Source organism: Haliotis rufescens, unplaced genomic scaffold (assembly GCF_023055435.1).
Source record: "Haliotis rufescens isolate VD_foot unplaced genomic scaffold, xgHalRufe1.0.p SCAF_21, whole genome shotgun sequence".
NCBI classification, from domain to species: Eukaryota; Metazoa; Mollusca; class Gastropoda; order Lepetellida; family Haliotidae; genus Haliotis; species Haliotis rufescens.
The window spans coordinates 3,023,351-3,048,398 of NW_025963902.1; the positions used below are offsets into that span (position 1 = coordinate 3,023,351).

At 40.1% G+C, this 25,048-nt stretch overlaps 3 protein-coding genes across 4 annotated transcripts in view; 2 read left to right on the plus strand and 1 right to left on the minus strand.

The window, feature by feature from the left end:
• Nucleotides 1-1,736: 1,736 nt before the first annotated feature.
• On the plus strand, nucleotides 1,737-6,456 carry LOC124133434 (dCTP pyrophosphatase 1-like). The gene is made up of 4 exons (XM_046497858.2): nucleotides 1,737-1,945; nucleotides 2,603-2,713; nucleotides 3,015-3,049; nucleotides 5,570-6,456. Exons 1-4 carry the CDS (start codon nucleotides 1,833-1,835, stop codon nucleotides 5,779-5,781), a joined length of 471 nt encoding a protein of 156 aa, XP_046353814.2. The 5' UTR covers nucleotides 1,737-1,832; the 3' UTR covers nucleotides 5,782-6,456.
• Nucleotides 6,457-8,870: 2,414 nt separating this feature from the next.
• LOC124128460 (dynein regulatory complex protein 10-like) lies at nucleotides 8,871-13,656 on the minus strand. Its single transcript, XM_046491877.2, has 4 exons — nucleotides 12,469-13,656; nucleotides 11,629-11,862; nucleotides 10,302-10,373; nucleotides 8,871-9,772 (listed from the first exon to the last, which is right to left on the minus strand). The coding sequence occupies exons 1-4, from the start codon at nucleotides 13,342-13,344 to the stop codon at nucleotides 9,497-9,499; spliced, it is 1,458 nt and encodes a 485-aa protein (XP_046347833.1). The 5' UTR covers nucleotides 13,345-13,656; the 3' UTR covers nucleotides 8,871-9,496.
• A 145-nt stretch (nucleotides 13,657-13,801) lies between these two features.
• The window catches only part of LOC124133432 (two pore calcium channel protein 1-like), a 43,130-nt gene continuing 31,883 nt past the window's right edge, over nucleotides 13,802-25,048 (plus strand). The window contains exons 1-3 of one of the 2 annotated variants that reach the window (XM_048401098.1): nucleotides 13,802-13,892; nucleotides 23,539-23,864; nucleotides 24,164-24,277. In XM_048401098.1, the coding sequence (XP_048257055.1) occupies nucleotides 13,820-13,892; nucleotides 23,539-23,864; nucleotides 24,164-24,277 (513 nt within the window). In that variant the 5' untranslated portion in view covers nucleotides 13,802-13,819. Of the gene's footprint in view, nucleotides 13,893-21,178; nucleotides 21,379-23,538; nucleotides 23,865-24,163; nucleotides 24,278-25,048 lie in introns of those variants that run through there. The other variant, XM_048401099.1, reaches the window with a different exon arrangement.

The following is a 25,048-nucleotide window of genomic DNA, read 5'->3' on the forward strand; positions in this document are numbered from 1 at the left end:
CGACTGCACATGACATAAGTTTGAACCACAAGCAATGTCGATCAACTTTATCAAAAGCCTTTTATATATCCACGTAACACACAAATGTTGATTTCCGGGATATTAATAATATTGCACATGGAATTATTTTTGTTTGTTTGTTGTTTAACGCACTCAGCAATATTCCAGCTATATATGACGGCGGTCTGTAAATAATCGAGTCTGGACTCTGGACCAGACAATCCAGTGATTGACATCATGAGCATCGATCTACGCAATTGGGATCGATAACATGCATCAACCAAGTCAGCGAGCCTGACCACCCGATCCATATAGTCGCCTCTTACGACAAGCAAAGTCGCCTTTTACGGCAAGCATGGGTTGCTGAAGGCCTATTCTACCCCGGATCTTCACGGGTCACATGAAAAAGTAAAACGATCCACACCAAAACGTCAAACTGGCCACGATCTAAATATAAAAGTAATCAGTAGTTTAGGCAGAAGCATCACATATCTCTTCTGAGCATTTCATTTTAGTTGTCACTATGACAAAGGTCATTCAGATCTGAAAAATAATATATGGTATTGATGATATGACATGAAAGACGATATAGGCGAAAGATGCATTTGTTTAACTGGTTAACGCCACACTCAAGGCGATGTTCAAGCTATATAAGGCGATGTTCAAGCTATATGGCGATAGCCTAAAAATGGTCGAATCTGGACCTGACAAACCAGTGCTTTAGCTTAGGGAAACGTCCAACGCCCACGGGGTACGATGACTTACAATCAATCAGGTCACCAAGTCTGACCACCCGATCAATTTGTCGCATAGGGGGGCAACTATAACCCGAAATAAGGGCGGTATATTTGAACCAATGAGCCGTGAAAAAGACACATTTGAATTGTATGGCCCTTCCACCTCCATGTTTTATAGAGACCATATAATAGACTATTATATGGTCTCTGATGTTATAAACTAAAAAATATTCGGTGAAATAGAAATATAGAGCTTTTCCCAAATAAGTTATTATTTCCTATCGCAAATTAAACAAATAATTAACCAAATAAAAATCATATTTTCATTTTTAGGGCTTAAATTAACTTTATGTTTCATTCCCGATACACACAAGATACCTTAGCAGCACCAAGGACGTATATAGATCTATATATTTTCATTGATTTTGTGGCATGTTAGAAAATTCGATGCTCTTAAACGCTATTTCCTATTTTGGGACTGTTTTTATTTTTTTCAAATATTGGCGATGTTTTATTTTGATTTTTATTGGTAATATGTTTCACCAACACATTTTCGATCTTATTAAGGAAAAATGAAATTTGAACGTTAAAACGAATCGATAATATTACTTTTTTTGTGTTTATATGTTCATCTGATGGTTATTTATTTTTTCATACCTATCATAATGAAAATAATTGTGTGAGCGCGGTTTGCTTGGTCATACACCATCTACCGCTGAAATCCTCAAGTGCGTAAAGATTCCCATTTTCAAGTTAGGCAATATAAATATTACGTTCGACCGTGTAGAGTTTGATAATAATATCTATATATTAAGTGGCATTTATAGGTGGGGAAATTTTAGATTTGAAGATACAATAATATTTCTCAAGATGAGAGATAATGTGAAGAGACTGCGTCAAATATTGATGCATATTTGTTGTGAAGTTCGTTTCTAGTGTAAGTTCTTATTTTTATCGAACCTATTGACCTTTGACACCAGGAGAACAAAACATTTCTACGGCGCATGCGTTGTGTCGACTTCCTCCACGTGGGTACAACCATTTCAATAACAAAACCTCAAATAGACAGCTAGAGAAGTATACCTATCAAGAAACATGGCAGAAAAAAGGCCACGTATGGAAGCTGACGGCAAAGAAGATGTGGACGGAAATACCAATCAGTCACATGGAACCTTCATGTTCAGTAACAAACCTTCACTGGAGGAAATGTAAGCATGTAAATGTATCCTAGCTCTTCCGTTCAGCTGTTTGATTCAGATTGTTTTACGGCCGACGTCTGGGGACTGTCTTAGACAAGTTTTCAGAAATTGCCAAGGCTTTCTCCGTCTCAGATTGCTTTCAAGTCATAAAATATGGGTGATTTTTTTTTATCTGAAACCGATCTCCCCCATAATCACTTAAAACAATTAGATTTAACCACCAAACAGGACCGAACGCAACACCAGATTTCAAGGCGTACGTAAATTTCAGTCCCGCACTCAAATGTACTGGGCGTTTGTCCTGTCGACCACTACTCTCTTGTATTATTACGGCTTGCCATAAGCGTGGGACAAAACCATCATGTACGATCCATTTTTTAAATGAAATGATTTTTAATACAAGAAAAACCATTAGAGATGAACGGTGAACACTTTCTATGTTTGCACTTCTAACGTTTATTGCATTTGTTTCATTGTTGGCTTCGCTGTGTGGAGCTCTGTTTTTCTGCAGAAATTACGATTTTCTGCAAGGTACATTTCTGCACCAAGTGGGCATTTCTGCAAAAAAATCCGTGACTGCAGAATCACATCAAGGAATACAGCGGGGACTGACAGGTGGATAGTACTGGGTACCCTTCTTTCAGATTTTCTTTGTTTATTTTTCAGCCGGAAGATATCGAGCAAGTTCGCAGATGATCGTGACTGGAACCAGTTCCATACTCCCAGAAACCTACTCCTTGCACTGACAGCGGAAGTTGGGGAGCTTACAGAGATATTGTAATGGTTACTTGTGTCATTATCCCTTCGGTGTAACTTTAGAAAATTAATCTCTCGTGGATAAGGAAGTCACACAAAACAATGACCATGAACTCTATGCAAGGAAATGGAATAACATCTGCAACATAAGTATTGTATGAAATAACAAACCCATAAGAAACTAATTGTAATTCTTAACTGTCCGAAGTCCCTTAATGTATTGATAGATTAATGTTAATTTTTGTTAATGCCTAAGATAATTGTGGCATGATCTTTGCAAGGTGTACCTGAATTCATGCACTGTGTTCGTTTTCTGTTCCAGCCAGTGGAAGGGGGAGGTGAAAGAAGGGCTTCCAGGTTTGTGTTTGGTTGCAAAACCAATATTCTTCCACTTATTGGTTTCAGTGTGAATTGGTACCCAGCCGCCCATGCAAGGTGACTCTATAGGGTGGTCAAACTTGGTGGCTTTGTTGATAGCCTGTCAAAGTACCCTGACAGTGTGAATCGTTACTCATCATAACTGAATTGTCTGGTCGGGACTTGGTTATTTACAAGCTGCCTCATATAGCTGGAGTGAGTGAGTATGGTTTTAAGCCGCTTTTAGCAATATTCCAGCAATATCACGGCGGGGGACACCAGAAATGGGCTTCACACATTGTACCCATGTCGGGAATCGAACCCGGGTCTTTGGCGTGACGAGCGAACGCTTTAACCACTAGGCTACCCGACTGCCCCCCATATAGCTGGAATATTGCTGAGTACACAACCTGTAGGAAGGAGTTTCATAGGGGGGCAGGGTGGGGGGCATCCTAAGTAGGACTGGTCCGAGTCCAAATTTACTACCCGTTTACCCGACCCTCTATGACCCGACCCTACCCAGGTAGCTTCTGCAGGTCTTAAGTTTTACCGGAGTCCTGGCAAATGCTGCTTAGATAAACGCACAAAATGATCTGATCATGCATACACTGAAGTTGACAGAAGCGATATCTTTACAAACAAATAAAAGTCTGAAGGAATGCGTGCATTGTCAGAAAGAAAGGCGAACATTTAACGACTCATTGTGTAACCAAGGAGTTTGACTGTTGTCCTTATTAAGCAAGATATGAAGTGTTTGGGCTACATCAGAGTCTTCTAGTTGTTACTCCTCATATTACTCTTATTGTGATCGTTGGTCCTTAATCACTTGGGTTCAGTTTGTACATGTCTGTAGTCATGGTAATAGTATTGTTGGCTTTCCTCCCACGTCACATTAACACAAAGTAATGTTCACAGCAGCATCTCAGCTCTCTTCCCTTTAGTTTCAGTGTTGATGATACACCATCAGTGACAGATAAATGATTTACAAATGTGCTCTATGTACCACACTGATACTTGTTTTAATTAGTTCACAGATCCACCAACTCTGACAAAACAAAAAGTTAAAAAGAATAAATCTGAATAGCTACATATATTTACAGCTAACACATGTTGACCAAATGTAAACGTGCAGGGTTTCAGATCGGTTCATTTTCTTGAACGTTGACTGATTGGTATCCAAAATGTCCTCAAGATATTTTTTTTCAATTTTGGTGATGGTTTTTAGAAGGATGTCCTGAGTTTGCTAAAATCATGACAATTTCCTGATACTTGTCATCAACAAAATCACTGAAAGTGCATTCAATATGTTAGACTACTAGAGCTGGGACGGGTAACTCGGTTACCCGGGTCGGTTGGGTACTGAGTAGGACCCGGGGACCCACTGGACTACCCGGACTTGTGGTTAGTCACGTGATATAGAGAATCTCACCCGAGTGTCTTTTGATATCAAATATATCAACACGAGTTGATAAAAGTGGAAAATTTCTGAGGCTTGCCGAGGATTTTTGCCACTTTTATCAACAAGTGTTGATATATTTGATATCAAAAGACACGAGGGTGAGATTTTATTTATCATCCAACATCATTCTTCCAACTTTTTCAATTTGTAGACAATAATTAGCAGTGTCTTCAGTGTAAAAAGTACTGCTAACAGCTTCAGTAGCAGAGCCATTAGTGATGTCATTTGATTGTGACGTCACAATGGTCTGCAAAGCATTGTGATGTAATTTCATTGCAGTGATATCTACAGTGTAGATATTGCTTGATCTCATCCAAGCTTTATCACCTGTGGGAGCCAGTTTTTGATGATAAATATTGTTTAATGACCAAACTTATCTAGAATTCCATGGTTACACAAGTCACTGATGTTCCCATCTTTCTGACTATGCACACATTCCTTCTGACTTTCATGTTTGAAATAAGATATAACTTCAGTCATCTTCAGTGTATGTATGACCAGATTGTTTTATACGTATACCTAAATATATTTTGCCAGGGCTGTTGTCAAACTATTCCCATTCGGACATTTTGTACCCATCTCTTGAGACCTACAGCGGGTACCTGGGTAGGGTCGGGTAATAGGTGGTTGGGTACCCGGGTAGCAAATTTGGACTCGTCCCAGCCCTAAAGACTCGATGATGAGACTGAATTGTAAAACATAACAATATGCAATGGTCATGTAACCTTTCGAAAAAAACAAATAATCAACATCAATTTGTCTATTTTGTTTGTTTTAACAGCATTTAGTCTTTTGGTGTTAATTCTCCATCTTCCTACTATGAATTTTCACAATTAAATACAGTAAACTACATTTATAACGAACTGACGGATATAACATGATATGACGAACTTACTGTTTTGTCCCGTCTATTTGCTGTAGTTATGCTGTATATATGCTTATAACGAACTACGGTTATAACAAACTAAAATTAGTGGTCCCTTTGAGTTCGTTATAACCGTAGTTTACTGTATATGAACCAAGAATTTTTATAAATAATAACACCAGGAATTGTTCTTCAGATTTCTCCGAGGCAGAAAAACGGCATGTTGGACAGGAAATGAGTGATGTGTTGCTATACCTGGTCCGCTTGGCCGATAAATGTCACGTCGACCTCACAGCAGCCGTAGTGGACAAGATTAAGCTCAACTGCAAAAAGTACCCAGCTGACAAAGTATATGGAAAAAGCAACAAGTATACAGATTATGACAACAGCAACCATGGCGATAGCTGATGTTGGGTGATTCTGACATCAGTTGTAGTTGACCTTTGAATCATACAGAGCAGTTGTGAGAGCCCCTGTTTCATGTCACAATCTCATCAAATTCAGGTATAAGTTCTCGCTGCCGCTAAACACTGATCTGAGGACATACATTTACGGGTTGCATCAGAACGAACTTTCATCCCACCAATCAGAGCGTCACTTATAATATTATAATACATATTATGATAAAGGGTATTCCGAATAACATTTACGGGCTGTTAGACTGATTATGTCAAAATCATTGTCAATCTCTTGCCTTAGTGAGATAAACATTTTAACAGAAAAGACTTTTCATAGCTCACGGGAAGTACTGCCATATAATCTCAGCCATCAATAAGACATTTCAGAATGTTCTTTTGTTCAATTTTCATATTTTGAATTGAGAATTTTTGTCAAAATATTTTTCAAAGTATCAGTGTGAAACTAGTGCTGTATAGCTCCAGAGAGCTGCTTTCTGGTTAATGTTGACTTCTTGTTAGTCATTTCTTTGGTCGGTCAAAGTTTGCGAAAGGTCGTTCTTATGTGACCCGTAACAGAGCGTTTGAAGATCTTTGTATAGTAGTAGTGAGAACTGAGATCCTATTTTACCGTATTTGACGTAATAAGTGCTCTCAAAATTAGAAATAGGGGGCTCTTATTAGAATATTTTGGTGAAAAAAGAGAGTTGAAAGATAAATTTTGTGGTTTATGCTGACAGCCTGAAATGTTTATATACGACAGATATATTTTTCCTGAATTTAATTGCCTATAATGAAGGGTGCATATAACACACGAGTGCGTATTATACGCGATTAAATAAGTCTTGTTTACATTGATCAATCGGAAGAGGTGCTAATTGGGATTTTTCACTAGCCAATATCTTTGCAAATGTCGCTGTGGGCGCTTATTAGAGCGGGACGCTTATTACGTCGTATACGGTAATGAGATTGGACCATCGAGCCACCAAGATGATAGTACCAGTCAACATCACCACAAATTGGCTTCTCAATGACTTCTTATTTGTTGTTGACTTGTGTTTTAAGTCTTTCAAATAAAGATATATATTTTCAAATTATTTAGGTTATGTTATCTCTTGATCATGTAGATTTGAACAACAGACTGTTTGGTTAACAGATGAACAAATATCATCTTTCTTGAATACTATTGTGGTATTCAAGTCACATAGTACTGGCTTGAGAAAACAGTGTTTATGGAAATACTATAGTATTTATCAATTTAACAAGACTATGATATGGAGAGAATGTGGACCCACGTTTTTGAATCCATGTGGACCGCCTCCTTGGTCTAGTGGTAGAGCGTCCGCCCGGAGAGCGGAAGGTCCGGGGTTCGATCCCCGACCGCGTCATACCAAAAGACGTTAAAAGATGGTACTTGTTGTTACCCTGTCTCGGCTTTAAGGGACTAAACAAGGACTGGTCGGCTCGGAGTCAGTATACTGTGTCTGAGTGGGGTATTCATGTTAAACTGAGGCATGGTATCTCAGTGAGCTAGCAAAATAAATCGGCATTAGTCCGGACTAGTACAAGCAGCCACACACACACACACGTCGCTATAGAAATGCTATGATCTTGGAAGCGACGTTAAACCCAATTTCACTTCACCTCACCTTGAATCTGTGTGATAATTTGGGCATCTACCATTCTACACACATGGAGACACTTGATGAAGCTGGTAGGCCTCCAGCACCAGTGTTGACAAGCTGAGGATGGATCAGGTCGTTACAGGATCAGGTCGTTACAGCATGTGACCTGACTCATTGTGTGTCATTGTAAATTCATGCTAGTCTGTTAGCCCGCGACCACTGGGGTGAGGTGAGGTGAGGTTAAATGGGTTAAAACAACGCTTTCAAGATTATTCTCATTTATGAAGAACGAGAAACCTTGAACATTTAATTGACAACTTATGATCGGAAATAGTAACCTGCATAATTTTTTTTTAATAATGACAACATTGGTGTATTATAATAACTTTATTGATCGTTTACAACAATAATGGCTGTAGTCGTGGCAACTTCCAAACTTTCGGGAATTGTAATCTATAAGACCGTCATTCAGGCGATGTTTCTGACAGATCACGATCTGAAAAATACTATCATGAAAGTGTATCCCGTGGATAAGCCGACCCCTTCTACAGAAACTGAGATACCATGCCACAGTGTAACATGAATACCCCAGTCAGACACAGTATGCTGACTCCGAGCACAGTCATTGTTTTAGTCCCATAATGCTGAGCGCCAGGCAGGGTAACAAAAAGTACCATATCATAACATCTTGGTATGACGCAGCTGGAAATCGAAAACCCCGACCTTCCACTCTCCCATAATGCTGAGCGCCAGGCAGGGTAACAAAAAGTACCATATCATAACTTCTTGGTATGATGCAGCTGGAAATCGAACCCCGACCTTCCACTCTCTGGCCAGAGGTTTGACCACAGATGAACTCAAAAGTCCAGGGATGATTTAGTAGTTGTTATTGAGTATAGATTCAGGCTTTATTTTAAACCAGTCCAAAGCGCTTTAATTTGTCTACAAATTGGATTTTGTTTTGTTTAACGCCACACTCAGCAATATTCCAGCTATATGACGACGCTATGTGTAAATAATCGAGTCTGGACCAAACAATCGAGTGATTGACGTCATTGACATCATGAGTATCATCCAAGTCAGGGAGCCTGACCACCCGATCCAGTTAGTCGCCTTTTACGACAAGTATGGGTTGCTGAAGACCTATTCTACCCCGGATCTTCATGGGTCCTACAAATTGGAACTGAATAAAACCGGCAAACTTTAAACATAGTAAACATAACATGACCCATTTGTTAAGGCTCTGTGGAAGAAGAAAAGCCTTGCCATAGAGGCTTAAGGGTTTAACAAGCAGTCTTCACAGTCAACTATCCATAAGCAAGGAGGGAACACTTCACTTCTTCCCTGGGTGTGCAATGTGTAACTCACTTAGTTTCACTAGACTAACGACAGAAGCGATGCAAACGTGGATCTGACGCGGAGTGGCCTAACACACTTCAAGCGGACATGCCAATTAAGAAACAAGACAAGACACACAACATTTTGCAAAATTTTAATCACTGAGGCAATACTGTGACTTAGGAATATAATAAGTGGCCTGTTCTTAAACACAGCACATTCACGTGTCATTTTTGTGTGGATTCAGACAGCATCAACCATCACTGCCAATAACAGGAAGTTGTCATTTGTTTGAAGAATTATCACAGATAATGGATATCAAGGATTAACAATACTGTAACAAATTATACATAGGTTCATCAAGTAAACAACCAAACAGTGTTATTCAATACAGCTGACTTCAGACGGCAGTTGTTGGAGGATTAATACATCAAAATGTGAGACAAACTTATTCAAAACAAAATCATAAACACAAATCACACTTGATTAACTCTACAAATGCGATAATATTTAGTATGTGTATTACTGGCAAATAAAATGTTGGTATAGATATATAATATAAATAAATACTCAATCAACTCAGTATTATACAGTATGTACAAAATAAGGAAAAAGCGAAAATGGAAGATAATGTGTTAGTATTTACCAAGGATTTGAATACCCATGTAACTATATACAAAAAATAAACATTTGAAATTTCGCAGATTTAATCTTTCTCTAAACTTTTGGATAATAAAAGTCAAATCTGTCTCCTCCCCACTTCCTCTACTTCTTCTTCTTCTTCCCACCACCACCCTTCTTCTTCTTCTTGGACTTGAGGGCTTTTCGGACTTTGAATGACCTCCAGAATGCCTGGACGGTTGTGGCGGCCTTGACCATGAGAGCAAGTTCTCTCTCGGCCTTCTCGCGTTTCTCCCGGGCAAGTCTCCTCTCCTCCATGATCTGCAAGTACTCGGCCTCCAGGGTCTTGAAGCGTTCCTCCAACTCGTTCAGCTGTTTCTTCTCCTCGGTGTAGATGGCATCAATCTCCTCATACTCATCCTGAAAAATGGAATTTGAATTGAACAACTTGGTTCAGACTGTGTGTTTCTTACAGCAGTTTTCACAGTTAAGATGGTTCCTTGACGTCTACTGCTGTAGAATAGGGACCACCAAACGTGTAGGGACTGCCGTAGCCATTAACTTATTCCCTTTGGGTCATGAAAAGGACACCTTGACTTTTATGTTCATTTCAAACACATCGAGTAGAATCTACCAAAACTATCAATAGACAAGTTATGGCAAGTAGACTTTAAAATATTGGGCTCTGTGGGGTTTTTAAAATACAAGCTCCAGAGACACAGGGATTTGCTGGCATCATCATTGGCTAATTCCTTCATATTCAAGTTTATATATATTCATATATAAGTCCTCCATATTGCCCACATTGCCATCTCAAAATACATTTCTCATATCTATAAGTTCATTGGCTTATATCATTGAACAGCCAGTAATGTTCAAAATATTTGTAACACTTGTTTCTCATGTTAAAATGTGGAAAAACATTTCTGATCAATTTAAGAAAATTCACCTGTCGTTCACCCATGTCCTGGTCATATTTCTGAATCCAGTTCTCCACTTCAGTTTCTATCTTGAACTTTCTCTGTAAATAAATAAATCATTTAATCAGAGTTGCAGATGTTTGTATTATTTGTTAGTTCCATTTTAGGGTGAAACATGCTCACTAGGTTACCAGTCTTGAAATTAAAGTTGAACCACCAGTCTTAGATCATATTTCTTAACAGGACAGATAGTTTTTTAAATAGGTCTAGATAGAGAGAGGTTAATAATGGATGTAAATGGTATGTGTTTAATAGGATTGAATACAAAATATTGCAATATATAAGATAGCTACGCGATATATCACAAAGAACTATGAAGAATGGACGATGCTATATTTAGAGGGTAGGGAGTACGTTTCACAAAAAATATTTGTCATTGTTTTAAAGTTTGTGCATGTTATCAGAAATGAGTGGGCCACTGTAACTTGATAATGCCCTCATATTACTTGATGACGGGCCATTATCACACTCGTTAAGTGACGTCACATTGATGTTCAATAGTGACGTCATCTGGTTTGTTCTATGATGTATCCATATTTGTAAAAGTGGGTCAATGACATTCGTTGTGTGTTGATTGCAGTAAATGTTTCAAAACCAATAATGTTGTTTATATTTATTTGATAACAAATTCTTTCCATCTTAGCTATAATAATGGTAACACTATTTTTTAGGGCATTATCATTTGCAGAAGCCCTTGATCTTTTCAACTGTCTCCTTCGTCGGGCAGTTAATGGAAGACCTCAGGCTTCTTCAAATGATAATGCACTAAAAAATAGCATTACCCTTACGATAAACAGCTCCCCCTCATCGTTTATTTCTTAAATAGACAAATAAATAGCCAATGTTCAAAATAAGGGAGTCCTTGAGGTCTATGTTATCTGAATCTTGGGACCCATTAAATCTTTTAACTAACGCCAAGTCTTGTATGCTTAGTTTTGAACACTAGCAGATGAATGGATTAGGGTTGGTTGGTTGGTTTGTTGTTTAACGCCGCACTCAGCAATATTCCAGCTATATGATGGCGGTCTGTATATAATCGAGTCTGAACCAGACAATCCAGTGATTGATATCATGAGCATCAATCCATGCAATTGGGATCGATGACATGCATCAACCAAGTCAGCGAGCCTGACCACCCGACCCTGTTACTCGCCTTTTACGACAAGCATAGTCGCCTTTTACGGAATGGATTAGGTGATACAGTAACTGCAGCTAGCGTCAGCCTCTGTATCTGGAGAATGAAAAAGCAGGTAGTGAGGCAGAAAGTGTTTGTCACACACTGCCAATGACCTTCACCTTGCGGAGTTCCTGCTCGCTCTCCCGGTGTTCCATGGTGAGGTTCTGCAGCTGTGTTCGCAGCTGGTTAATCTCCTGCTGCAGCTTCTGCCTCTTCCCCTCACTGTTCTTCACATCAGCAGCTTCTTGTTTCTCTGCTTCTGTCTTCACTCGACGGATGTGCTCCTCGGAGAACTTTTCTATCTGATGCAGGTCGGCCTGGAGGCGCCGGATGACATCGTTCTTCTTGCGGATCTGAAAGTGTTCATTTCAACTGTTCAACCATTCATTACCATTACACATATTTACAGATAATCCTTTGAGAAATATCATGAAACTAATGAGGTACTTCGATAATTAAATATTACTTTGAGCAGGTGCTTTTAGCATCTGAACATGAAATATCAAACATCTGTGAAATTACGTATAACTAATGACTGATCAGTTCAAACAACCAATTATAACTTATGACCCTTGATGTTTGTTTATATGGTAATCTACCCTCAACATGCATACCAGTCCTATACATGCTTTGTTAGCATGGTGCCAACTTCTCTAGTGGAGTTTAAAATATGTCACTTTAGGCTCAAACTTCATAGGCTTAAAACGTTTGCTAATCTCCATGAATTACACCTCTAACCTGGTGTTTGAAACGCACACAGTAAGATATCAGCGTTAGTATCCTCTGACCCCTTTCTCCTGGGAAATTAATTACACATCTACTAGCAGAAATTACTGTATGCCCATTCACAAAAGACTGATTGTACATTAGTGTACCATAATATCACAAACACGGCACTTAAAACAATGTTACCACCAATGCCCATAAATTCTAAAGGAAGCATAGCATCAGCCACATACCTCTTCATCCTTGTCATCTGATGCAGCCTTCAATTCTGTCTCCATTTTCTCAATCACAATTGCATTATTTCTTTCTCTTTGTGATATTTCATCCAGGTATGCCATCCTTTCTTTCTCCTCTCCTGGTGTAGTTAAAAGCTTGCCAAGAAGTATTTCCTTCAGCTCATGAAGATTCCTACACAGAGCCTTACAATCAATATCCCTTTTCTTGAACTCCGCAGAAACTGCATTCATGGCTGTGGGATTGATGCTGAAACATCGTAGAATGTTCTTGCAAGAGCTGCTCAGCTGATGAGCCACATAGGTCAGGCTTCTCCTCATGTTTTCAGTCTGGCTGTCGATGCTGGCAAATGAACCAGCACTTGATGCGCTAGACGGTCGTACCATCGACTCTCCTTGGGTTTCTTCCCTATCAAGCTCATCCTGACCTTCTTCCTCTACTGCCTGTGTAGAACGGCTCTTCCCACTCCGGAGCCGTTTAGCCAACTGCTGATCTAAGATATCGCGTATCTCCTGATAACTTCCCTGGATTCGATAATGTTGTTCTAGGAGTTCAATCAGCTCTTGACCAAAAGAAATGCGAAACCTATCAAGGTTCTGAAGGATATGAGGGAGCAAAGTGATGACTTCAACTCTTCTGATAGTTTCCTCAAACACTGTCATAACCCTCTGGGCCTCAATGGTTGACAACTTTTTCCTGGTGGGCTCCAGAGCCCGAGATGGGTCAATCTTAAGGCCTTTCCTAAATCTAGCCTGTGGTGCCATGGTTGGTGGAGGTCTTGGGAGTGTCTGTGCCTGAAGTCGAATCTGTAATGTTGGTTCCACTTGTGGCTGAGTAACTGTAACCACATCAGTGACGGTCATTGCCGCTGCCATCTTGAATGTTTTGTGCAAAGATCCCTATGTCAGACAACACTTCTTAAAATAATGGCTGATACATTACTCAAGATGGAAACGTGTGCTTTGGCGTTATATCTTTGAGTTCCTGCGTTCACATGTTATTCTCTCGTGCCTGTACATCTTCAGTCTCCACTGGCATCGTTCTTACTGCACCTACCAGCATACAACCAACTAACTACCTATGTAGTTTATCTTGCGTCCCATGGCAACAAATAATCCAGAATCATTCCGAAATGAATGATTGCATATTGAAAGTGGAGGATATATTAACATGAGATATCGCTATTGTATATCTTCCCTTTTCAAAACATTATAGTTTAGTGTATATTTGACTTGTTTTGACTAAGCATATTAAAAACAAACCACTCCGCCGTTGTTACCGGACTATTTTCCATAAGCGGAAATGCATCGGTCGGCAAGTTCAAGGCCACGAGGTCAGGGGTCGTCCAAAATGGCGGAGGTGTTCGAAAGCCCCCTTATCAATGTTCGCAGTGATCATGGGAGGCGTCGGACACACAGTATCAGTAAGATAACGTCAACGTGTATATTTTTGTATGTCATGTAGCCTATCTGTATTTCGTGCCAGTCATTCATATAGGTAAACATGGATTATCTGTTAGTCGTCACTATATAGATCTAGTTTGCCTTGTTTACAATATATTTGACAGTGAAAATAGTGATAACTGGGGATGACAGATAACTTTCCCGACAGTTTCAATACTATTTGTAATCATAGTTATGAAAAGATGTTACTAACTCTTCAGCAAAGTAGTTATTACTTATTCGTGTCATTTTTATAACACCTTGCTTGCGTTAGTACTTGGAGTGAGTACTGGAATTAAACCAACAATGTCTCACTCTCTGAGCTTTCTAATGTAGCAGGGCGTGGAGTCATCCCAAAGATGACATCCTTACCTTGTCAGCTTGCTGACGTGGTTAACCTCTTTGGTCATGTGGTTAAGGCGTCTGACTTCTGACCGGAGTTCCGTGGTTCGAATCCGATCGCGGGACTCGGAAATTTTATGGCCGTCACATTGGCACCCAACGTGGGGCTGAGCACATTCATATTAAATTTGAGCAAAATAAGCCTCAATACCCTACTATGCCGCCCGGGACGTGCCTTCTGTTGACGGGGGAGTATGTAGCAGGGCGTGGAGTCATCCCACAGATGACATCCTTACCTTGTCAGCTTGCTGACGGGGTTAACCTCGCTGGTCATATGGACAAGGTGTCCAACTTCTGATCAGAAGGTCTATGGTTCGAATCCCATCACAGGACTCGGACATTGTATGGCCGCTACACTAACATATGGCACTATTATCAGTATTACAATGTCTAGGATGAGTGCCAATGTTAGGTAAAATATTCTACCAATGCAACAGAATTAATTTACAGTGAAAGCACAATGTTGTGAAACAATACTGAGGGTCATATGATATGAAAAGGTAGCTAGATGTAGGTGATACATTCAGAAAACATTGGTTTTGTATGAGAACCTCATCTAGAGCCGATGGGGTCCGACAGTCAAGACGTTGACCATATTGACCCTAGCTACATCACGTGATGTAGGGTCATGTCTTGACCATTGTACCTCTTTGCGGCAAACTGTGCAGAAAATGATGATGATCTGTGTGCCTTGTTAGATGATCAAAAATTTGCGGCTATGAGTCCAACTTTGACTCTCCCCATTATTTACAATAATTTTATTTAAATTTTAAAAAATTTATTTCTTGATGTTTATGTATAATTCTTCTCTAAATGTGAATAGCATTTAACATGTTTAGTAGGAAGAGTGGGGTGTGGGTAGAGAAATGATCTGGGGAAATATCAAGGGTATGGAAATGTCTAGATGTAGTAGATGACTCAGTATAATTTACAGTCAATTTTTGTGTTATTGTTAGACTAATATTTCTGAGCTTACTAGAGAGAAAAGAATTTGACTGGTGGCTGAAGCCGCAGGCTCATGTTTTGTCAGGAGCATTTTCCTGAAAAGTATGAGTGGAAAGTGTTTGCTTGAAAAAATACTACAAGATAAATGCAAATGTCTGGCTTCTTTCACATGCAGCATGGTCAGACAATCGTGTTCTCTGTATGGAAAGAGACCAATCCCTAACATATTTTGAGCTTAATTGGTAGTTGTTGATTTTGGAGTCACGCATGAAAACCTTAACTCAATTCTAGATCTTTTTACCCAAAGTGTTATAACCAAGGTCAGATCTTTGTTTTCCAACTACTGAGGACATCCCATTACGAGTCATGTCAGGTTTTATGCTGCTTTTAGCAATGTTCCAGCAATATCACAGCAGGGGACACCACAATCAGGCTTTAGTACCCATGTGAGGGATAGAACCCGGGTCTTCAGTGTGATGAGCAAACACTTTAACCACTAGGCTACCCCACAGCCCTTACTATTCCCCTGTAAAGGTGATGGAAATGTGTTTTGTCTCAGTGGTGAGAATGGTATGTGTGTAAGTCATGTTACATGATCATCGGGTGGCTACAATATAGGATGTTACTGATCACGTGGCCTTGTGTCGGGGTCCTGTGAAGATTCAGGGTAGAATTGGTTCTTCAGCAGCCCATGCTTGTCATAACAGGCGACTAAAGGGATCAGGTGGTCAGGCCTGGTGACTTGGTTGATGCATGTCATCATATCCAAATTGCGTGGATCGATGTTCATCATGGTTCATCATGTCAATCACTGGATTGTCTGGTCCAGACTTGATTATTTACTGACAAAAGTAACTTTATGACAATAGTAACTTTAATAAAAAATGGTTACCTTTATTCTCAGCATTTGATTCATAGCTCTCTGTTGATACATGATATGTTTGAGTCTGACTGTGTGTTACAACCGTGTTGGTTTGAAATAGGACAATGTTTGTTTCCAACCCCTTAATTTTCTAAAGAGTGTATTGTGCCATTCTATTCAATCCGAAATATGTCTTTGACGGAATACTGTATTAATCTACAACTCTGGGAACAATAAAAACGTTTAGAAAGAAAAATAAAAAATGCGTGGATCGATATTCATCATGTCAATCACTGGATTGTCTGGTCCAGACTTGATTATTTACTGACCGCTGTCATATAACTGGAATACTGCCGAGTGCGGCGAAAACAACAAACAAAACTCACTCACTCACTCACTCACTTTTCTAATATCAGCTGTCATGCAGTCATGCTTGTGACAGATTTAGTTGGAATCACTGTGATTATTAAATGGAAATAAGATTTCAATTCAAACTTATTTCAGATTTGGATAATTGTAATATGTAGACGTGCTATTAAAAGATATCTCCATGGTCTATGTTGTGTAATGAGTCAGTGGTTATGGTGAGATGTATCCTTCCTGAGCCCGCTGTTTCCTGGTATCTATGGCCTGCACTTTCCATGGTTACAAGATGATTTTCAAATTGAAACACAAAGGTTAACCCAGAAATTGGTACATACAGCATATAAACAGAACTGTAACAAGTGTTATATTTGGGATAACACTTTCTTAGTAAAGTACGGGGCATGTGTGGCCCTGTCCTCTAAGGCGCCGCGATTGACTGTGCAGAGTCGCGTCCCTTGGGCACGCCAGAAACCTATGATTGTGGGTTCGAATCCTGGTTCGCCCTAGTTATGTTTGTAGGTTTGTCAGCACCATGCCCGTGGGTTTCGACGAAGTGGTAAACGTCTGAGACCTGCATCACTTCGGGCTTTCCTCCCACATTAAGCTGACACACCGCGATATAACTGGAATACTGTTAAAAGCGTTGTTAAACCCAACTCACTCACTCTCTCTTAGTAAAGTAGAGATTCTTGTACTTGTTTTGGGTTGAGTCCCATCCGGGAATTGAACCCACACCTGCCAGAGTGAGCACCTAATTGCCAGCACACAAAGTCAGCGATCTAACCCACTCAGCCACCGAGCCTTCCACAAAATGAAAGTCCGACAACTGGTAGTCTAGATCACGTATTGTGTACCCCTCTGAGAAGTGTTCATTAGTAATTAGAGAAACAAGAAAAAAATCGAGAAAGAGTGAGTCAAGTGTCTGTTTTCAAAATGAAGTGCTGAAAATGCTGAAACAAGTTTATGTGTTTGTGAAAGGTGTGACATGGAAGTTGGTGAAAAAAACATGTTTTAGTGATTACTGTTAATTAATTTTCAAAAGTACATTAATACAAATGTATGTTACTATTTGTGTCTTTCTTCATGTAAGTTAATACTTTTTTATCAGATGTTAACAGGAGGGGATAAAATTGCGCAAATAAGTTTCTTAAGGGTTTCCATTTCAATTGGGTTATTACATTTTTCATTAGGTAACCAATATTTTTTCACTCATCTATTCATCACTCTATTGGGGTTTTCCCAAAATTGGTGAATATTTTAAGATTTAAAAGAAATGAAATAATGTTTTAGATGTATATAACTGTTCTAAATATATAGGCATGACTCAGAAAGTAAATTTGCTCGTAATTGTGTTTCAGAAATAAGCTCCTTTATACGCATGCTGAAAAAGCTTCATTGAGTATTTACTCATGCTGTTTCTATACATTTGAGTTTTGTATTTAATGCATGCGTTTCTGTTCGCAAGTGAATTGAAAGTAATTGGGTTTTGAATATTGTTGGGGTGTATTTTACACAAATACGCTGGACAGGATTTCACCAATCTCATTAAAATCAGATCTTAGTTCTCGCTACCGCTAAACATTTTGTAATTGAAAGTAATTGGGTTTTGAGTATTTTTGGGGTGTATTTTACACAAATACGCTGGACAGGATTTCACCAATCTCATTAAAATCAGATCTTAGTTCTCGCCACCGCTAAACAAAATGTTTAGCGGTAGCGAGAACTAAGATTTGAGTATTTTTGGGGTGTATTTTACACAAATACGCTGGACAGGATTTCACCAATCTCATTAAAATCAGATCTTAGTTCTCGCTACCGCTAAACAAAATGTTTAGCGGTAGCGAGAACTAAGATCTGATTTTAATGAGATTGGGATTTCACAAGCTGATGTTCCGTGATGTGTGAGCCCATTCACCTCACATGATCCCCCCAATGACACAGGCTACCATAATGTTAACACACTTCAGCTTCAGAAATTTATTCATTTTATGACAGGTCAGTGTCTGAAACTCAGCAGAATAAAGTGGGAGCCTTAAGGGCCAGCACATTTAAAAAAAACTGTAGGCCCAGTGGAAAAACTGCAGGCTGCACAGGCCTGCTGAAATTTAAACAATCAGCCCGAGAACAAATCTGTTGGCCTCGGGCCTACAGGCCGATGTCTATTTCAAACACTGGTTGAAAGAGTTACCGATCGAACTTGTATGGATTCAGTCACAAAGCCCGTAACTGTCCTTTGGAATACCCAGTAGGGCTGCAACGAATACACTATGAGGCGAATACGATTCACATCACGAATATAGGGTAACGAATACGAATATTAATTCACAATTACAATAACAAGTCAGCAGATTATGTATTATTTATTATATTCAGTGAAACAATAACATCATAATGTATTTGACATGGTTTGTTAATTATTGATAAATTATACATTTATATACTGCACTTATCCAGGTACTAGTATCTGCTCAAATGCGACAATGACCAGTGAAAACAATACTAGCAAATCATATATTATTAGAGTGTTGTCATTGAAAGAAATCTATGCATATAATATGTTGTTATGGATATTTTTAGGTACAGGGTATGTAAATATACATGATAGCATATTCATAAATATTCAATTCTAGTTGCCATGAATAACGAATTCAATTCATGAATGGTTACGGTTCGATTCACCGAATACGAGAGTGAATCGTAACAGCCCTAATACCCAGTGTTAATTTTTTTCAATTTTTCAAGATTAGAAGACTCATTCTGACTATCACTTTCATGATCTGATAAGCGACGCTCTGATCAAATGCTGATTGTTCGGATAAAGGGACATGGCCTGTAATGGGATGTCCTCTGGTCTTAGCGGCAGCAAGAACTAAGATGTGATTTTAATGAGATTGACCATCACTGGACTTCACTTGTCCCCAGCACAATAGTAGTCTCGGGCCTGCGGAATAAAGTAAGGTCATTTAAGTAAATATGATATTAAGTGTGTTATTTAATCTCCACGTGATCATGTGCATGATGCGCTGGCCTAAGCTGCTTTAGTTGCAGGGATCTGTGTGGACCTACTCACAGGCTGATATTCAGCCCAATTCTGCAGCCAATGTCTGTACAAATTCTCAAATTGGAATTACCAATTTCCAAAGTACATGTAATGTTTTTGGCGTATCGTAGCTGGGTACCCTTGTTTGGATGATATAATATGCTGTATTTAACGTAATAAGCGCCCAGGGCGCTCTCAAAATTAGAAATAGGGGGCTCTTATTAGAATATAATTTTTGTGAAAGGGTTGAAAGAGCGTAAATTTCGTGGTTTATGCTGACAGCCAGAAATGATACAAAAGAAAAGTCTGTGCGTATTATCTGATTATACACGACAGAGCCATTTTTCAAGTATTTAATTGCCCATAATTAAGGGTGCATATAACACACGAGTGCATATTATACACGAATAAATAAGTCTTGTGTACATTGATCAATTGGAAGGGTGCTAATTGGGATTGTTCACGAGCCAATATATCAGCATATATCGCCGTGGGCGCTTATTAGAGCGGGGCGCTTATTACGTAGAATACGGTTATATGATTTACAGGTCGGACCAGAATAGAAGTGTCTTATAAAGTTCCTGCGACCTCATACAAGTTACAGCTATCCAATATGTGTTGAACAAACTAAACTATAAACAACAAAAATTTAATTACTGCAATATTTTAATTACAGTGATCCCTCACTATTGTGCTCTTCGATAAAGCGCTACCTCGGTTACTATGAGCGGTAACGCATGGCTCCCAAAATTTATGTACACTTTTAATACTGAGAGTTTTACACAGACATAATTGTATTGTTGTTCGTTGTTCATTTGCACATAACGCTTCTAATTGCATAATCAACCGTTTATCGCTGAATGGAGTTCTAATAATCTGTTTGAAAACATCCGCGGCAAGTCCCGGAAATACGATCGTTCAACTAGTTAACTTTTCACACTATACATCCTTTGATCTTAGAAGCGCATGCATGCAATAAAAGAGAACCACAAGCGAAGTTTATATTCTTAATTAGTGGGCAATCCAATTTGAGGCGACACTGTCACACACATGTAGTTGCTGTCACAATTGAATATTACAACTTGGTTACAATACTTTCTGCTTACCCACTAGAGTTCAAAGATAAATAATTTAGTGGCACAGAAAACCTCTCCCTAAGTCCTCATGCGGTGACGTCATAAATTAATAAGTATATGGAGTCTAAAAATAGATACCCCCTGTTGTATTGTTATTTCCAGTAGAGAGGATCAAAGAGGCTTTAGTGTTTAGTTTGACACTGTTGCATTGAATGCAGTGTTAGCATACCTCCCAGTTTGAGAAAATAAGAACTTTAACAAAAAATCCCACTTGTGAAAATTGTGAGTGAGTATTGTTTTACGCTGGCAGGGGATACCAGAAATGGGCTTCACACATTGTACCAATGTGGGGAATCAAACCCTGGTCTTCAGGGTGATGAGCGAACACTTTAACCACCCGGCTACCCACCGCCCCAGTTGTGAAAAGAATTATGAGTTTTTCCCAGTTTTCACTTGGTTTGGAATCCTAGATAATCCCTCAGTTGCCCATATAGCTGTAAGATGTAATTGTAGATGTAATTGTAGATGTAATTGTAGATGCATGTCCTGCATGTCAGTATGAGGGTTATCTTATCAGGTGATAATGTGACATTGATACAGTCATTATAGACAGTTGATAGCATGCCCCTGATACAGCTGTAGTGGGCCAGATCTGTGTTGACTTTAGTTGGTGTCTGTGCGTCACTGATGGTAATCGACCTACTGGGTACTTTTGGAGACGTTTTACAACACAATGCAGTTTAGGGTCAGGATACTGAGATGAATATCATCAACTGGTCCGTATTTTACTTTAGTGTCAATCACATCTGTTGAATTCATGTTACTTTTTAACATATATATATATATAAACATGCCATCATCATCATCATCATCGTCATCATCATCATCATCATCTTCAGACCGCCTCCGTTGTCTAGTGGTAGAGCATCCGCCCAGAGAGTAGAAGGTTTGGGGTCCGATCCCCAGCCACATCACACCAAAGGCATTGAAAGATTGTACTTGTTTTTACCATGTCTGGCACGCGGCATTAAGGGGCTAAAACAAGGACTGGATGTCTCGAAGCCAGTATACTGTGGGTGAGTCGGGTATTTATGTTAAACTGTGACATGGTATCATCATCATCGCCACCACCACCACAACCGCCGCCACAGCCACCATCATCATCATTATTATTATCATTATTGTTATTTATTGGTCCTGTTATCAGTAAAATACATGCAGGTTATCTCTACGAATCCGCACAATTAGTAACTGGTTGACATGCCAACGCGACTAACATAACTAATGCTCACATTGCCTTGAATGATTTGTAAATATTGAAAGATACAGTATTTTCTATCAGTATTGCCATGTTTGCATTTTATTCTTGTAGGAAGATTGTTTGTTTCAACGGTGCTTTCGTCATCCCTGTCATCAGATGTGGCTTGATCTTTGTCAGCCTCCATGCTGAGTAACTCCAGCTAAACCCTGCTGACTGTGTGTCACATGTATGACTGTGTCACATGTATGACTGTGTCACATGTATGACTGTGTGTCACATGTATGACTTAGTGTCACATGCATGACTTAGTGTCACATTCATGACTGTGTCACATGTGTGACTGTGTGTCACATGTATGACTGTGTGTCACATGTGTGACTGTGTATCACATGTATGACTGTGTCACATGTGTGACTGTGTGTCACATGTGTGACTGTGTGTCACATGTGTGACTGTGTGTCACATGTATGACTGTGTGTCATTGTGCCCCACGGCTGCCATTGTTGCTCATACTATCAACAAACACAGGCTCAAATACAGGTCACCGTGATGATAACGAGTGAATGAGTATTGTTTTTGTCCACTTTTAGCAATATTCCAGCAATAACATGGCGGGGGCACCAGAAATGGGCTTCATGCAACATACCCATGTTCTTATGATATTGGCAATCACACCCGGGTCTGCGGCGTGACGAGTGAACACTTTAACCACCAATAATGATTATGATGTGCTGTGGCATAAAACAACATGCATTCAAAACAACAATGACTTTGATACAACTTCAATATTAAGTACCACAACAATAGATTGTTATGATCAAGTCTGTTAGATACCAGATCCTTCCTCCTGGTTATTTCTGGCTATGATGTAATAAAAGTAAGGTATTCAAGGAATTATCAAACAATAGTTATCATTGTGTATAATTCTAAGAATACTACCTCTATAGAGTCTATAACATCAGGAGTACTCCCTCTCACCTCCCCAAAAGATCTGCATCTAGGATGCAGGTTATTACAAAAACACAACATTTTCCTGCATCGTTTGTGTGATCATGGTCCATCGTCCCGAGGCAAGGGAGTTAACTGACTATAAAAGTGCAGTTTCCGCCCTTGCCGAACTAGGCTGGTATTATGTAGTTACGTTTTGGCTGGACTTATGAGTCTATACAGAGTCCAATCAAAATCACTCAAGTCGAAATCCGGTTCATAAACTGTCATGCAGTTTTCGGTTGATTGCAGGATTGTAAAGCATTTGCACCGCCAACTCGTTTTCAACAGATATTTTCTAAATCTTTTCATGTTTTTAATCAAGGTGCTCACGTGATTTGCTCGCAATGTAGGACTCATTTTTTTACAATATAGATCTTGATTATCGATCAGATCGTCTTGACTGGGCTCCGCCATTTTGTTTGAAGCAAATGCAAGTGATATGAGAGATGAAATCTGATTGGTCCACAGGAGAGGCATAGAAGGGGCATAACTCGTAATAGCCACTGGTGGCGCTACGATTGAGCCCAGGAACTCCAGCCTAGTTCGGCAAGGGTGGAAACTGGACTGAACGAGTCAGTCAACTCTCCTGCCTTGGAAAGATGGTCATGGTTATGAATGTAATAGAGGTAGAATTCTTAGAATGATCACTATTGTTTGATTTCTTGTATCATTTATTATTTTGCAGATGACCCCGAACTTGATATTGCCTATGAATCGGGGAACATGGCATTCGACATACCCACCTCTTACGAAGATGCAGACCAACAACTCCGCGAGATTAACCGCCGCAAACGCTGGCAGTTGAATTATCAGGAGGCGGCCATCTTCCTGCAAGAAGGGGAGAACAATGACAAGTACTACACCCACCCCCACTCCCATGACGCCCTGCCGGCGTACGAGGTGGCCCACAATCGCTGGTTCTACGCCCTTGACTTCGTGGCGGCGCTCCTGGTGTTAGGTCTGGCCATGTGTGAGAGACCAGCCGTCACCTACCTCAGTCTGCCAGTCGGGGTAACATCACTCAATGTGTTTTACTTTTTACGTTGGGAGGGGAGGGCACAGGTGGCCCAGTCTTCTGATGCTGCAATATGCTGTATAGAGTTGTGTCCCTTGGGTGTGTCAGGATCCTGGGCCCCCTTTCATGAAGCATTTTTAGCGCTACTGTCATAAGCCTGTGTTAAATATTGTCTAGTCTGGACTCGATTATTTACAGACCACCATCATATAGCTGGAATATTGCTGAGTGTGGTGTTCAACAAACAAACAAACAAACAAACAAACAAACATCATGACTGGGTGTTTGTTACCAGGTTCACGGGTCTCTGGAGCTGCTTGGCCTCCTCATCCTCAGTCTGGACCTGGGCATCAGGATTAAGTGGCTTGGCTGGAGGACATGTCTCCGTCACAAGAGGACAGTCATCAAGGTGAGTGTTTGACTCAGGCCTCGGCTGGAGAATGTGTCTCCGTCACAAGAGGACGGTCATGAAGGTGAGTGTTTGACTCATCTTGGCTGGAGGACGTGTCTCCATCACAGGAGGACATCATCAAGGTGAGTGTTTGGCTCAGATCTTGGCTGGAGGATGTGTCTCCATCACAGGAGGACATCATCAAGGTGAGTGTTTGACTCATCTTGGCTGGAGGACGTGTCTCCATCACAGGAGGACATCATCAAGGTGAGTGTTTGACTCAGGCCTCGGCTGGAGAATGTGTCTCCGTCACAAGAGGACGGTCATGAAGGTGAGTGTTTGACTCATCTTGGCTGGAGGACGTGTCTCCATCACAGGAGGACATCATCAAGGTGAGTGTTTGGCTCAGATCTTGGCTGGAGGACGTGTCTCCATCACAGGAGGACATCAACAAGGTGAGTGTTTGGCTCAGATCTTGGGTGGAGGATGTGTCTCCATCACAGGAGGACATCATCAAGGTGGGTGTTTGACTCAGATCTTGGCTGAAGGACATGTCTCTGTCACAAGAGGACGGTCATCAAGGTGAGTGTTTGGCTCAGATTTTTGCTTGAGGACGTGACTCCGTCACAAGAGGACCGTCATCAAGGTGAGTGTTTGACTCAGATCTTGGGTGGAGGATGTGTCTCCATCACAGGAGGACATCATCAAGGTGAGTGTTTGACTCAGATCTTGGCTGGAGGACATGTCTCCGACACGAGAGGACGGTCATCAAGGTGAGTGTTTGTCTCA